The sequence below is a fragment of the Brassica napus genome, chromosome C4 (assembly GCF_020379485.1).
Source record: "Brassica napus cultivar Da-Ae chromosome C4, Da-Ae, whole genome shotgun sequence".
Lineage (NCBI taxonomy): Eukaryota > Viridiplantae > Streptophyta > Magnoliopsida > Brassicales > Brassicaceae > Brassica > Brassica napus.
In genome coordinates this window covers 9,613,020-9,626,360 of record NC_063447.1, presented here as the reverse complement: position 1 = coordinate 9,626,360, position 13,341 = coordinate 9,613,020, and the positions used below count along the sequence as shown (strand labels likewise).

General features: G+C 33.7%; 4 protein-coding genes across 4 annotated transcripts; 2 read left to right on the top strand and 2 right to left on the bottom strand.

The window, feature by feature from the left end:
* The first annotated feature begins 78 nt into the window (after positions 1-78).
* LOC125585466 (NDR1/HIN1-like protein 3) lies at positions 79-3,222 on the top strand. Its single transcript, XM_048754559.1, has one exon. The coding sequence runs from the start codon at positions 708-710 to the stop codon at positions 1,407-1,409; it is 702 nt and encodes a 233-aa protein (XP_048610516.1). The 5' UTR covers positions 79-707; the 3' UTR covers positions 1,410-3,222.
* Positions 3,223-8,445: 5,223 nt separating this feature from the next.
* LOC125585464 lies at positions 8,446-9,552 on the bottom strand. The gene is made up of 3 exons (XM_048754555.1): positions 9,175-9,552; positions 9,055-9,099; positions 8,446-8,975 (listed from the first exon to the last, which is right to left on the bottom strand). Exons 1-3 carry the CDS (start codon positions 9,473-9,475, stop codon positions 8,821-8,823), a joined length of 501 nt encoding a protein of 166 aa, XP_048610512.1. The 5' UTR covers positions 9,476-9,552; the 3' UTR covers positions 8,446-8,820.
* Positions 9,553-9,958: 406 nt separating this feature from the next.
* Positions 9,959-11,091, top strand: LOC111205058. Its single transcript, XM_022700401.2, has 2 exons — positions 9,959-10,222; positions 10,420-11,091. The coding sequence occupies exons 1-2, from the start codon at positions 10,092-10,094 to the stop codon at positions 10,877-10,879; spliced, it is 591 nt and encodes a 196-aa protein (XP_022556122.1). The 5' UTR covers positions 9,959-10,091; the 3' UTR covers positions 10,880-11,091.
* Positions 11,092-11,314: 223 nt separating this feature from the next.
* Positions 11,315-13,110, bottom strand: LOC111205057 (plastid lipid-associated protein 3, chloroplastic). Its single transcript, XM_022700400.2, has 3 exons — positions 12,391-13,110; positions 11,796-11,991; positions 11,315-11,724 (listed from the first exon to the last, which is right to left on the bottom strand). The coding sequence occupies exons 1-3, from the start codon at positions 12,969-12,971 to the stop codon at positions 11,413-11,415; spliced, it is 1,089 nt and encodes a 362-aa protein (XP_022556121.1). The 5' UTR covers positions 12,972-13,110; the 3' UTR covers positions 11,315-11,412.
* Between the last annotated feature and the right edge of the window lie 231 nt (positions 13,111-13,341).

The window sequence follows — 13,341 nt, the reverse complement described above, 5'->3', positions numbered from 1 at the left end:
TTTTTTGTATCGAGGTCAGGAATTTTTTCTTTTTATACCCGGGTTATAATTTTTTTTTGTAACTATAAAAAAATGAGGTTAAAACTAATATAAGTCTAAAGTTTTAAAGATAAAAAGTATAAATATTTTAGTTGTATAATTAAATTTTATCTTTAATGTTTAATAATTATTGTTGTGGAGTCAAATTTATCTTTTCAATGGGATCAAATACAAATTTTACTTGAACAAAACAATTTTTTTTGTATAGTGTAGCCTGGATAAATATTTTTTTTGGTCAAAGCTTGGATAAATATATAAATGAATATTATCTCAACCTTATATAGACAAATTGAATTGTATTGCGCTTTACAAATATTCCAAAACTAGTTGCAAACGTACAATGAATGAATGAAAACTGCTTATGTTTCAGTTTGCTTCTTTTTTTTTTTGTTTTTGAGCATCAGATGTTTCAGTTTTTGCATTTTCTAAATTTTCAAGCTTCACATTATTATTTTTCATAATTACATGATAAATATCAACCGCCTCTTTAACGAATTCAGATTCCTAAACGAACAAGGATTAATCCCAATATATATATATGGAGATTAGAAAACATTATTTAGCACATATATATCTACATAATCCGTTGCCTTGTTGATCAAGAAGACTCAACAAAAAGAAAAACAACCTACCTCACGTTTCTACTCTTTTAGATTCCCTCTGAAACCATGGCGGGCGGATACGGACCTCCGATCTATCCTCAAGCACAAACCTACCACAGCCAAGCCCGACACGGCGGCGAAGTAGGTTGCAGCATCTGTCGCTGCTTCTTAAACTGTCTCGGTTGCTGCGGCGGTTGCATCTTAAGCATCGTCTGCAACATCCTCATCGGTATAGCCGTTTGCCTCGGAGTCGTCGCTCTGATCCTCTGGTTCATACTCCGACCCAACGTCGTGAAGTTCCAAGTCACGGAAGCTAATTTGACGAGATTCGATCTCGAACCACATAGCAATAACCTCCGCTACAACCTCTCGTTGAGTTTCTCGGTTCGCAACCCTAATCAACGTCTCGGGATACATTACGATCGGTCAGAGGCGAGGGGTTATTACGGCGACCAGCGTTTTGCTGCGGTGGATATGAAGTCGTTTTACCAGGGACGTAAGAGTACGAAGGAGATTGGGACGGAGTTGAACGGAGAGAGTTTGGTTTTGCTAGGTTCCGGTGGCCGGAAGGATCTCAGGGAGGATAGGAAGTCTGGGGTTTACAGGATCGACGTGAAGCTGAGGTTTAAGATCAGGTTTAAGTTTGGGTTTTTGAACTCGTGGGCCTTTAAGCCCAAGATTAAGTGTCATCTCAAGGTTCCGTTGGGTTCCTCTGGTTCCAAGGGAGGGTTCCAGTTTCATCCTACCAAGTGCCACGTTGACCTCTAAAACAATTTCAGCATTTGTTTTTCTACTTTTTTCTTTTTCTTCATATGTTTGTTTTTTTCCTTTTTAGTTTGCAGTTTCCAGTATATACAAGTTTTAGTTTAGCTGTGTTTCTTTACTATGACTATTCTACTTTTTTGTTGAGAAAATTACTTCTTAGCTTTGATAGTTTTATTTGTATTCATTTGGCTTTGTCCTTTGCTTACTTCATATGTATCAAGATATTTCAAACAATCTTGGGTTAGTATCTTGGTGTTATATCTTCCAAGCAGTACTTACTTGATTTCATTGTTTTCCTTCTATAGTCCTTGTTATATTCACTAGAAAGTAGAAACATTGTCAGTAGTTAGCCACATTGTATTGGGAAATTATCTCAGACTTTCCAAACCATAAGTTGAATACGTCTATCATCATGTGAACTACTATGCCATTGGTATTACCTCAGACAAACCAACTCCAACAGGAATCTTTTTAGAAGTTAGTCAAAAGAAACATCAATGTCATTTGTTTCAGGTTGATGCGATATCCTGAATAAACTAATTACATATTTTTATATATTAAAACAAACGTCGTGACTTCTTTCATGTGTCATTTTTTAAAAAATGGACCCTCACTAGAAATCACTTATCATCTTCTCTATAGAATTTTTTACATCTAGAGACACTTTCTCACATTCCAATTACACTACAAGACACTTATCACTTGAGACACACTTTATTTTGTCAAAAAGTCTCTTATGACCCTAAACTAAAAAAATCTCTCTCCTCTTCTTATTTCATTTTATTATTTTTCTTATTCTACTTTGCGTATTTATTTACTTTTATCTCAAGTTCAAAAATATATTAAACAAAAATAATTGTCATAATAAACTATATATAAAATTATCTATCTTTTAAGATCCATGTTCGTATATATATTATATATATTAATGTGTAAACAAAATGTGGACGTGGACATCAAAACGTGGATAACAGAATTATAAATTAATTATGGACATGAACATCTTAACAGAATTATAAACTAGTTGTGGAGATGAACAATATTCTTTCGATTCCATTCATCATCTCGGGATCTAAATTCAACTCTAATCAAAATTACATTCATCCACATCATGACAAATGACAAATTCCTTAGATCAGAAATCTCTGACATACAAGATCTATTACTCTTCGACAAAAGGTAAACACTTCTTCGATTTTTCTCACCGCTCATACTCACAATATCATATCTTTCTCATCTTGATTGAAGTTTAATTGCAGATAATTTATCAATTGAGCTGAAGAAGCCAAGTGTTTGTATTAGAGATAACAGAGTCCGTGTCCACGTTTTATGGTATAATTTTAGTAACATGAGTCCATGTCCACGTATTGTTGTATAGTTTTATGGAATCAAAACAGAGAGTTTGTCCACGTTATCTACTATAAACACATTAACATTACATATCTACACGTTACTCATCACTCATCCACACATCCACAAATCACCCAACCACACATCACTCGTCCACAAATCACCCATCCACAAGTGTCATTTCCATTAAGGGCAAAATTGTCCACAATCTGTTGATGGCCCACAACAAAGTGTGTCACATGTAAGAAGTGTATCTGGATGTAATAGAAAGTCAAAAAGTGTCTCTTAGTGTAATCAACTCTATATTAAAACAGAAGTCACAACCTCGATTCATGTGTGATTTTTTTTAAAAAATTGACTCTCACTAGAAATCACTTATCATTCATTTATTACTAATAATATGAATTAATAATATATCATTCCTAATAGAACATCGACTCCTAAAAACCCGGATTGGTTTACAAACTCACATTGATTCATGTGTGATATTTTTATCTAGATCATCATTTAATTTTTTTATTAAATGTATTTCCCTAATGCTAATATATAATCTTTTAACTACTTAAATCATAATATAATTTGATATCTTTTAATTTAAAATATAAATATACATATTTAATTTTCTTAACAAATGTGTTGAAAAGCAATATAACAATATCTTAATTATAAAAAATTGTATATAAATATTTTCACTAATTTTGTAATTAGTAATGAAATTAATGTTATTATACATTTATATATATATATACTCAGTTATCTTTTATAAATTGAAAAAACTTATATCAAATTTTACTATTTTATAGCTATATCTATCATTTAAAAATAAAACATTGTATTTAACTAAATATGATAAAAATATTTTAAAATGATAAATTAATATATTTTATTTTCACAAACATTAAATTTTTTTGCTAGAAATATAATATGTTGGTAGAACGGGTTAACATTAGTAAATTAGATTATTCATGTATAAAATTAACTTATCTTAAACTTTTATATATATAGTTATTATCTTAAATGAATAAACATAAAAAAAATATTGATAAAGGAAATCTAGCGCTTTGAATTACGGATCAGGATCATAATAATTGAAAAAAAAAATTTAAAATATATATAATAAAAATATATGTGATGATTTGAAATAATCAATTAACTTACAGCATGAAAACTATCAAATTCTTATATTTAAAATAATTATATATAAACATTTAAATATATAAGTAACTTTAAAAATATATTCTAATTATGTAAAATATATATAAACATGAACCGTGCGGGTCCAAATCTAGTCTTATATATTAAAACAGAAGTCATGACTTCTTTCATGTGTGATATTTTAAAATGAATCATTCCTTAGAAAGTAAACTATCACTAATCATTAATCAACTCTAGTTAAATTACATTAATCATTAATCAATATATTAACTGGTTTAACCTATAACCAATGCCCGAGATGTTTAAAAAAAAATAGTTCACGGGATTCATATTTCCAGAGACGAAGATGTTGCCATGGGATGGGAGGCAGATGGATTGAAGAAAATCAATTTGAAATCCATTGATCAGGTAGAAGAAAAATTAAATTCTTCAATCAATGAAGATTTTAAAACAAAGGAATATCGAAACAGAGATAGGACTCTTTGTGTTCTGTAAATTTGGTTGAGAAATGAATTGAACCTTTAGAGCACATGAGTCTCTATTGCTGGATATTCAGCAGAGGCAGAGACAACAATCATCATGAGTTGGAGACTCCACCAGGAAACATTTTTTTCTTTTTTTTCTTTGATTCTAACTCGTGGAGACAATCATGATGTCTTCTCATTTGGTTATGTTTGAAATAGTTATTGCAGTGTTCAGAATTGTGTGGATTGAATATATCTATATATGTTAACATTAGATAGAACATTCATACTTTTGGTTTTGAATATTCTTTCTTTTTACATTTGTTTAGTTTAAGAGATATATACAATATATAGAAAAACCGACCAGAGTCGTGGGTTTGAATTTGTGACTGAGAATAATGAAAGAAGCTCGGAGAGCGGTCTAGAAGTTCAACATTATGTAAATTTATATGTTATCAATCATATCCGAAGTCTCTGCACAAAGGAACATAACCAGAAGCAATTCACTATTTAAGTAAACCAATTCCAAAATAGTGTGGTTATAAATCAATAAACCAAAGTCAACTTACATGTATGGTAAACATTCGTTACTTTTTAACGGAAAAATAAATATTTTTGAAAATTTGATTTTGGAAAAATTTCAAAATTTTGGTATCGTAAAAAAATATCTTAGCTATAGAATTATGGTTTCCAAACTTTGCATATTTTATTTTAAAAGAATATTAACAAATAACTTTATTTAATATATGTAAATTAAAGTTTAATTCATTTAAAACAAAATATGTTAAATAATTTTAATATAAATATATTCGGAAAATTTATTTAATTGTAAGAATATAAAATCACTCATAAAATCAAGAATTCAAAGTTTAATTAATAAAAATGTTGGGCCACTACATTTATTTAAATTCCTTTATTTTTTCTACAACTAACTTAGTTATTATTAAATATACTCTAGCTAAAATATTATTTTAATATTTTTAAAATAAAACATCTAAAAATATATTTTAAGTATCTTTTTAAGATTACATTTTAATAATACATTTTAATACATTTTCATTTTCATTTAAGTATCTTTTTTTATTTAAAAATTTACTATTAAATAGTAAAATTCGTATTTAATATTAAATATTATTATAAATGAATACTAATTTATTTTTTGTTTATAGAATAAGAAATAATAATTTCTACAAGTTTTTTGTATAATAATTTAAATGAAGTGGACTTTTATGAATTAGATTTAGTGTACGTTATTGAGTTTAAAATTTAAATCATACAAATAATCTGATTAACATATATGTATGACTAAATCTAAAATACAAGTATACCTTTAGTAAAATATCTAATTTAATGTTAAATTGAGAGTTAAGGTTTTAATTAGTCTTCATGTTTTAATACAGAGTTACCACTGATAATTTGAAACAATAAATTATAAATATATAACTTTGATATTGTCATAAACAATTTAATATATTACTTACATTATCACCAAATAAATTATGATCTATATAAAAAATATCAAATTCTAAACAATTAAAATTGTGTCTTTATTAGCATATATGTATTATTATAAAAATTATCCAAATTGTATGCGTCAAAATCAAATATACTTGAAAATGGTAAAGTTAAAAAAACTCCAAATTCCAAATGATTTATTTAGACTTAGTTGTTTAAACATCAATAACACATTTCATCAATGCACATAATTTACAAACGATCAAAACATATAAATAACCATAATTGTGAAGTGTAAAAAATAAAAAATAACACTCGCACGGTTGTGCGGATCAAGATCTAGTCTTATATATTAAAATAGAAGTCATGACTTCTTTCATGTGTGATTTTTTTTATTTGGACCATTTCCTAAGAACTATATTAAATTTTTTTCATATTTTAGTTAGAATATCTTCCAATATCTTTACTTTTTTATTTGAAATGCAACTCAATATTTCTAACAAAAATATAACAAAATCTTTGAAAGATTTTTTTTTTTGTCATCTCTTTGAAAGATCTTTTTATAAATGTTTTGAAAAAATCCAAAAAATTAACATTTTAAATTATGATTAATTTTGATTAGGGCTGGGCAAATAAACCGAACCCGAAAATTCGAACCCAATCCGATCCGATAAAAATAAATCCAAACCGATCCGAACCCGACATAAATACCGAATGGATCTTGTTTTATGGTATTTTGGGTTATGAGTATTATCTGAACCGAACCCGAACCAAAATGAATATCCGATAGAACCCGAAACATTTAAAAACACAAAAAGAATTTCTACCACACATAATCTTAATTCCTAATATGTATCCAAAATACTTTAAATATTATTGAACTTCTAAAATAATTATCTATTATATGAAGGTTAATGGTTGAAGGTGGCGGTTGAAACTTGAAATTTTTAGATTTTGGTTTTGTTTTCATTGAATAATGTTTCTCATTTCATGAGAACTTACTTTTTGTTTTATGCTTTCATTTATTTGATTTTCTTTCTATCAATATCTATGTTTACCTTTCTTATTTTTGAATCGATGTTACTTATGGTTTGACTATTAAAATAGGTACAAATCATTTACTTAAAATCTGAAGAACCGATTTCACTTATGTTTTGGTTACAAAATAGGTATTAATCAGGTATTTTTAAACTGAAGAACCGATTTCACTTATGTTTTGGTTACCAAGTAGGTATTAATCAAGTATTTTAAACCGAAGAACCGATTGAGACCCAAATCCAAAAGTACAATGGGTTATACCGGTTCTTTGAAGATTTACTAACCCCGACCTGAACCCGATAGAACCCGAACCGGTTCCGAACCGAACTTTCATATAACCCGAATGAGGCTGATTTTGATAAACCCGAAAAACCGAAATTCGAATGGATAAAACCGAAACCCGATTGGGACCCCGAATGCCCATGCCTAGTTTTGATGTAAAATGAAAATATTATAATTAAATAGCGAAAAATATAAATAAAAATCATAAATTCATTAAATGACAAATGAGTTATACTATGCTAAAATTTTGCTTAAAGTTATACTACCGATATGAGCAAATAATACCATATACAATTTTTAAAAAACTTAACCACTCTTAAATATTTTTTGAACAAATAATTATTTTTAAATTTAACCCACTGAAAAATAATATCCGCACGGTTGTGCGGGTCGAAATCTAGTCATGATTAGATATCTATAAGAAAGCGAATCCTATGACAAATTAGACTCTATTTACAAACTTATGGTTTAAGTTATTAACTCCACTTAGAAGAAAGAACAAATAATAAGAGGAAACTGCATCACCAAGATAAAAGAAAAGGTTAAAGGTAATTAACCAAGAATCCTATGACAAAGTAGACTCTATTTACAAACTTATGGTTTAAGTTATTAACTCCACTTAGAAGAAAGAACAAATAATAAGAGGAAACTGCATCACCAAGATAAAAGAAAAGGTTAAAGGTAATTAACCAAATAAGCCAATAGTGAACTGCCACGTATACAGGCAGAGCGTCACGGACCACGGTGATGATGTGGTGGGCTTAAAGTGACAGTCGTCATTATGACAGACCGCGTGGCATCACTATTTTCAGTTTTTCACCAAATGCCTCTTTTTCTGATCAATTAATCAAAATGGTCATCAAGTGTGGACCCTTATGATATGTCGAAACCGTAGACAAAGTTTTATACTTGGCATTAGGCTTTACGTTCGACTCCTTCACTTGATTTGGATTTTAGTTCAGCAATAATGTGATCGGTTTGGATATATCTTCAACAGACGTTGGTGATTACTTATCTTCAAGAATCTTTTTTTTTTAACACACTTATCTTCAAGAATCTAAGATTTCGTTTCAGTAGGGTTGGTTAAGATTTTAGAGAATATGAGTTAAAGATTTTTTAGATTAACCGTTTTGAACTTTAGATTTATAATCTCTAACAAATTTTAAGCCAATTTTGAAATTTCGGTGTAAAGAATAACATTTCGGTGAGCAAAAAGTAACCAATCATGTTCTCTTATTACTAGGTTATCAACATTTTGGATTTTTTTTTTTTTAAGTAACAAACGTGACCAAAGCTTAAGCTATAAAATTTGATACATAGATAATGTCCATGGATAATGTGAGAAAATACTAGTATTTATACTATTATTGTTGTTCAGAGGAGATTGGTAGCTCTGACTCCGATGTATTAAGCACGAGGCTCTGTAGGGTCCAAAACTCCAGCTGGATAGCATAACTACCCCTAGCACACTCTAACCTACGCCTCCCATACAAAGCGCACGCTAGCATGACGGTTATTCCATCGCCGGCCGGTTTTACTGTTAACCGGCGACGCTAATTTCAAATTTTTATAACAGAAACACGATTCACGAATTTTGAGTTTGAACGAACGAATCAACATGCAAGTGACGAAGATAATTATTCTAGAAGAAGACGATGAAGCAAAAAAATCTAGAAGTCAGCTATTTTCCGGTGAGAAGTTCGGCGACGGGGGAGTGATTCCGACGCGGAGCTTTCCGTCTCTTTTAAGTTCCTTATGCTACTACGGATAGCCAGAGCGTCGGAACTGATCATTAACTTGGAGATTTCGCCATCTTCGTCGGAATCTAATGGAGGAAACAACAATAATTAGTGGGATACATTTCAAGTTTGAGACTGAGAGAATGAATCGAATCTGCAATGTACCTAGATGCTTTGAACGACGCATGAATCCGTTAAACTGAGCTAAATCTGAGAACATTTGAAAACCGATCAGAAAACAATTAAACACATTGAAGATCGTCTTATTCCGATTAGAGAAGGAACCTGATTGCGACGGAGCGTGAGAAGAGAGGTAGAGGATGATGAAACAGATAAGAGTGAGGACGGGGATGAAGTGAACAAGCTTCTCTCCGTTCTGATGCGTCGGCGATTGCAGCGATAACCGTCGGGGCTTAAAGTCCTTGAGCTCGTCATCATCGTAATTTGCAGTGGACGATGAGGAAGAAAGAGGAGGAGAGGAGAGTGACTCCTTGTGCTTTAAGTCATCGTGATCATGGATGTCATCCTTCCGTCCTCCGTAGCTATGAAGCTTCGAAGCTGATGAGTCTATTGAAAGCCTCTGCATCGCCGACAGAGAGAGAGAAAGGAAGGAGGTAGAGAGAGAAAATCTTAGTGAATATTGGTGAGTGAGTGAGAAGAGTAACTAACCAAATAAATAAAAAAGTGCATATGATTATCGAATTAATTAGGGAATAATTACTGTGATAACATTACATTATTTCTTTCTAACTCTAACTAACGCGGAGTTGTCGTATCTGCTACTGATTTACTCTGAAACAAATATTAAAGTTTTAAAAGTATATTTAGAAAATTTTAAATAACTCAATCAATAATTTTTATTTATCGCGATACAAATCAAACAGAAAATCTTAATTATCCTTATCCAAATACTTTTCGATGGTTATCCAAATTGTTTTTGATAATCCGGGCCAAAACGGTAAGAACAAGGCGTTTTACAGGGTTACATAAGCCCATCTTAGACAAGCCCACTAAAACTTATATCTTGTCAAACAAGGAAAATGGACGGTGAGGATTCCATGATCAAACAACCCGGCACTATAAACAAGAAAGACGATCTGTGATTGCGACGGGGAAAGAGACTGAAGTTCCTGGCGGCTATCGGAGGATGGTATAAAGGTATATTCGAATAAGTAGAGGAAGAAGAAAGGCTTTGAGAAGCAATGGTGTTGTGGGAGTTAGCTCTGGGAACAGCCTACTTCTTGGGACTCAGGCGGTCTTACCGGCTCGCATTGAAGACCCAGCGTCGGATTGTTAGCCCAAATCATCCAAGGGTCCGACAATTTCTCCACAGGTAATGTTTCTTGCCAAAAGATTCGTCCTTGTTTTTCTTTCCGAGGATTTCACGATTCCCGGTTTAGGAGTTGGTTTGATTGTGTGCTTCAGAACCGGTCCTGAGATCATGAGAGTAGATAATGATATATTTAAACGAGTTTAATTAGGACTCGTGTTTTAACTTGGTTCTCTTCTGCCTACTCTCTTTTTATGCAGGAGGACTCATCAAATATTTGATGTGGCACTTAGGGTCCACAAGAGCATACAACAGAGAGACATGGAGATTGGTCGGAACCTTGGAAACTGGATTCTTAGAGGGCTCGACCGTATGAAGCCATCAGCTCAGGTTCTACGGCCAAAACAGATAGAGCCAACAAGCACAGGCAAGGCTGCGAAGAGGCTATTAGATTCAACACGTCTCAAACCGCATGCCAACGCGAAGACACCTCAGAGTAATGAAGTCGGTAGGAACTTGTTCTTGTCCTTGAGGAACCTCCGGCCCAAGTTTTCGCCGACTATCTCTATGATGATGAAGATCAAGCCGCCAAGACCCGTCGGAAGTACCACTCAGTATAGGCCTTTCAGTGATTCCAGTCTTGTTAAACCCATCAACGTTAGAGGCGGGTTTGATGGTGTTATCAGGAAGGACATTTTGCAATGGATGGGACAGAGATGAAGTCGCCAAAATTCACCAAAGCTTTTCTGAACGTTCCAGCTGGTTCTCATGTTATAAGTAGCTGACGGATACCAAGGGCAATAACATAGAAACACTCCTTAAACTCTTCTTTGTAGAGTCTTTTAATAAGTGGTCGAATCTCTTGTAGAATCCATAACTTGTGACTAGTTTTACTTGACCATTTGATCATGAAAACAAATACAAGTTCAGTTTCTGGTTTTCTCAACCTTAGGTTTATACTAACCACACCTGACCCGAAAAAACCGATCACAAACTAAAAATATCCAAACCCGATCCGATATGCATAAATATACCTGAACATCCATACCTACTCTACTTTTTTCGTTCATTCCTTCAATTTTCTCTCTTTACTAATCTTGTGACCAGCAAGTGGGTACAAGATTACAATTTAAGAATATTTAAGGGAAACCAAACTGGTCCAATGATTTGCATTCAGCATTATTATGATGATCTCTCTAGTGAGTATTGTTTTTACAAGAAGCCTGCTTGCTATATATACCTCGTCAAATATTTCAGAGCTCAAGCAGAGAGCTTCCTTCTCTAGCAAGCACGAAAAGCCCACCGTCTCCTCTCGAAATCCTGAGATCCTTGTCGAGATAAGTGGTCAATAGCCAAGAGCTGCCACGGTTCCCTGGAAACGGAAGCTTGAGAGGTGGCTGACCAGAGATTGCCCGTGAAATGTTAGCTGCCACATCTTGCAAAGGGTTCAAAGATTGCTTCAGGAACGAGAGGTTAACCTCCTGCCCGAACACACCCACGCTCTCCGGGAGATCCACACTTGACTTGATCTCTGGAGGTTTCAACGTACCTTCTTTGAAAGAAACCTAACATTACGACAAACAGGTGATGATGAGGATACCAACAAAACGTGAATCTGAAAGAAACCTAACATTACCTCAATTCTTGAAGGGGTTCGAACTTCAAAAGAAGCAGTAGCACTGAAGGAGAAGTCTGCAAAGGGGGTGGAGAGAGTAGTGGAGTTGTCTATAGAGAGATTCTTTGTGTCTATAGACTGACTTATACTCTTCACTTTCAGCAAAGGTGTCGAACCCGCAGCTAGTAGAGGAAGCAACTCAGAGAAGGCAGTGTACCTGTTTCACAACCCCAAAAAGATATACAAACCAACAGTGGCTTCAATCAAAGATTCAACAATGTCTCATTCTCATTCAGAAACTATCCCAAATCTATTCACAGTAATAATCACTTGGCCTCAATCAAAGATTCAAAGTACGTTGTAGTAGATTCTCATTCGTAACGACTGCAACTTGCGACAAAATATTGTTTGTTCAGTGAAACGAACAACAACCGGACAGCAAAACGAACAACATGCAAACTGTGATCTGGTCGCGCGACAGAAAAAAACGAACAGCAATCTTGCAACTGGTCCCTAATGTCTCAACCTCATGCACAAAACTATCTCAAATCTGTTTCAGACACAATCTACGTTATCTACAACATCAAAACAAAGATCAAGATTCAGTTTAACTTACAGCAAAACCCAGTTGCCATCCAGGAGCTCCGGATTCTCAACCGGAGCCTGAGTGGGATTGAGAGCTTCCAACTGATTCACGATCTCCAAAACCTCCGCGCGGACTTCAGATCCAGCTCGGAACCCTAGTTCAGTTCCGTAGACCGTATCAGCCAAACACCTCTTCAGCTCCAAAGTCTTGTCGACTCCTTCATCACCACCACCACCTTCTCTTTCCTCCCACTCGTCCTCGTTCGTCGGAGGATCCGATTCCGCGAACCGGGTCACGGACTCCTCGGGTACGGGTTCGGATTTCTCGCCCCATTCGTCTGAAACAGCAGACGCAGCGTTATCCGGCTGAGATTCCGGTTCAGCCGGTTGCTCGCCCCATTCGTCTGTGATTGAATACCCACCTTCCGGTTCGGAGTCTGATTCGGAGGGCAGAGAAGATCGGATTTTGGAAAACCGGAGAGGCCTGGGAGGACGGTGGTGGGTTAGTGAGAAAGAGAGAGCATTAGGCTTTAGGGAGAGAGAAGGAGAGAAGGTCTTGCTAGGATTTGCGGAGAAAGGACGAGAGGTGGTTGTGGTGAAGAGCGTAGCCATGGGTGACGATCTCTGTGACTCTCTTCTTTCTCCTCTGATTACGTAAGTTTCACAAGTCCACACGATATTTGGATGACCCCACTCACAAATACGGAATAAAATAAATATACAGGCAATGATGTATCAAAGGCTTGTGAAAAGCTTACTGGGTCCTTGACTCCTTGGTCCATTACATTAGGCTTAGTATCTTGATTCCAATATGCGTACCCAACCGACCAAAGGTCAAATCTACGCATTTTAATTTAATCCATTTGTTAGTTCATAATCCATTTGTTAGTTCATAATAAAAATAAAAAATATATTTCTTCAACCTGTTTCTATTTGATAAATATTTTGTATATTCGATAAAATAACTTGAAAAAACAATAAT